This window comes from Limulus polyphemus, unplaced genomic scaffold, assembly GCF_000517525.1.
Source record: "Limulus polyphemus unplaced genomic scaffold, Limulus_polyphemus-2.1.2 Scaffold6217, whole genome shotgun sequence".
NCBI classification, from domain to species: Eukaryota; Metazoa; Arthropoda; class Merostomata; order Xiphosura; family Limulidae; genus Limulus; species Limulus polyphemus.
Genome location: NW_013671827.1, coordinates 52,918 through 55,022, shown reverse-complemented (window position 1 = coordinate 55,022; position 2,105 = coordinate 52,918). Strand labels below are relative to the sequence as shown.

Below are 2,105 nucleotides of genomic sequence, written 5' to 3'. Positions count from 1 at the left end.
GATGTTACTCCCAGACTCTCGTAACTAATCGTGTCTCTTTCATTTATAATCGATGTTACTCCTAAACTCTCGTAACTAATCGTGTCTCTTTCATTTATAATCGATGTTACTCCTAAACTCTCGTAACTAATCGTGGTCTCTTTCATTTATAATCGATGTTACTCCTAAACTCTCGTAACCAATCGTGTCTCTTTCATTTATAATGGATGTTTCTCCCAGACTCTCGTAACCAATCGTGTCTCTTTCATTTATAAAGTTTTTTGTTGTTCACTAAACAAGCGTTGTTTCACTGTGTATAAATGATATCGTATTATATCTATAAACAGAATGTTAACAATATCTCACTTGATAAACAATACGTGAAACGTAAAGCGTTGTTTCATTGTTTAACTTATTACAATTTAGTGGAGAATGTTTTGGTTAGGTCTGAATAACGAACCTATTCAGTAACACCGAAACGAGTGGATTATGATGCCCGAGATGTATCTACTCACCACAGAGAATATACTTAACATAAATTCTGCCGATATCTCTTGTAAATTGTTTCTGATGGCACGTAAAATTCTCCGAAACCAGTTGAATTTTATGACAGAAAACGAATCGTAGAATAAACTGAGCCTGGCGTTTTTTTCTCGTTAAATCAATACTTTTAGGAAGATTATGTATAATAACCACTCATGTACACGTTTATATTCCTTTCTTCCATGTGTTACATTTAGGGCTACTGGAACGGTTACGACCCCAACGTGCACATGGGAATGTCCAGCGGTTTCCAGTCCGCTGCTTTCCGATTCGGGCATACTTTTATACAGGGAATGGTACGAAGGTACAACAAGTTTCATGAATTTGTGGGTAAGAACTGAATGTAGTTATTCTTAGACCTTAGTTATAGGAATTTGTGAAAAATACTGAGTTTTAATATCCTTGTTCACCATGCTAGTTTCTAGTTTCGTACGAACTGAAAACTGGTTGTTCCGTAAGCCGACCTAGGATAACCTTATCCGTTTAACCTTATCCGGCAGGTGAAGATCCTCTTAGAACTCTTCTACGTCAGCCTTACATCTTCTACGAACCCGGTAAGATTGATGAGCTCATCGGTGGCCTTATCAACACCCCTGCTCAAGTATACGACCCCTTTATAACCCAAGAGGTAAGCTTATCTGAGGATTGCTGTATCATAATATAACTATTAGCATGATTTTTACTTTTACAAAATTTCTTTGCAGTTCTAGAGCAAAAGTTTCCAAAAAAAGGTTCCTTGTTTCAAGTGCTCCTTACATATTTTATCTCTAGATAACGAATCACCTGTTTCAAGTGCTCCTTACATATTTTATCTCTAGGTAACGAATCGCCTGTTTCAAGTGCTCCTTACATATTTTATCTCTAGGTAACGAATCACCTGTTTCAAGTGCTCCTTATATATTGTTATCTCTAGGTAACGAATCACTTGTTTCAAGTGCTCCTTATATATTTTATCTCTAGGTAACGAATCACTTGTTTCAAGTGCCCCCTATGCCGTTTGGAATGGACTTAGTGGCCTTCAACCTGATGCGAGGACGCGAAACAGGAGTACCCGGATATAACTTCTACCGAGGATGGTGCGGTTTGGGAAGAGTCAAAACATTCGAGGAGTTGGAGCCACTGATGAACAACGGCACTGCCCTCAAGTTTGCTCAGGTGTACAAGTAAGGCTAAATTTCCAACATTTTATACAGCTTACTACATATATATTAGTAGTTCTGTGGCGTTGATATCCTTCAGAATGAATTGTTCATTCCTATCAACAAATAATCTAACAATTCCATAGGTGTCTGTTAATAACGGAACAGTTCCGTTGGTGTTAGCTAATGGATCAAACAGTTCCGTTGGTGTTAACTATTGATCAAACAGTTCCGTTGGTGTTAACTAATGGTCAAACAGTTCCGTTGGGGTTAACTAATGGTCAAACAGTTCCGTGGGTGTTAACTAATGGTCAAACAGTTTCGCGGGTGTTAACTAATGGTCAAACAGTTCCGTGGGTGTTAACTAATGGTCAAACAGTTCCGTTGGTGTTAACTAATGGTCAAACAGTTCCGTGGGTGTTAATTAATGATCGAACAGTTCCC

At 38.1% G+C, this 2,105-nt stretch overlaps 1 protein-coding gene across 1 annotated transcript in view; it reads left to right on the top strand.

The window, feature by feature from the left end:
* Positions 1–725: 725 nt before the first annotated feature.
* The window catches only part of LOC111089433 (thyroid peroxidase-like), a 3,655-nt gene continuing 2,275 nt past the window's right edge, over positions 726–2,105 (top strand). Inside the window, exons 1-3 of the mRNA XM_022401913.1 lie at positions 726–852; positions 1,023–1,150; positions 1,483–1,685. Of these exons, the coding sequence (XP_022257621.1) occupies positions 753–852; positions 1,023–1,150; positions 1,483–1,685 (431 nt within the window). The 5' untranslated portion in view covers positions 726–752. The remainder of the gene's footprint in view (positions 853–1,022; positions 1,151–1,482; positions 1,686–2,105) is intronic.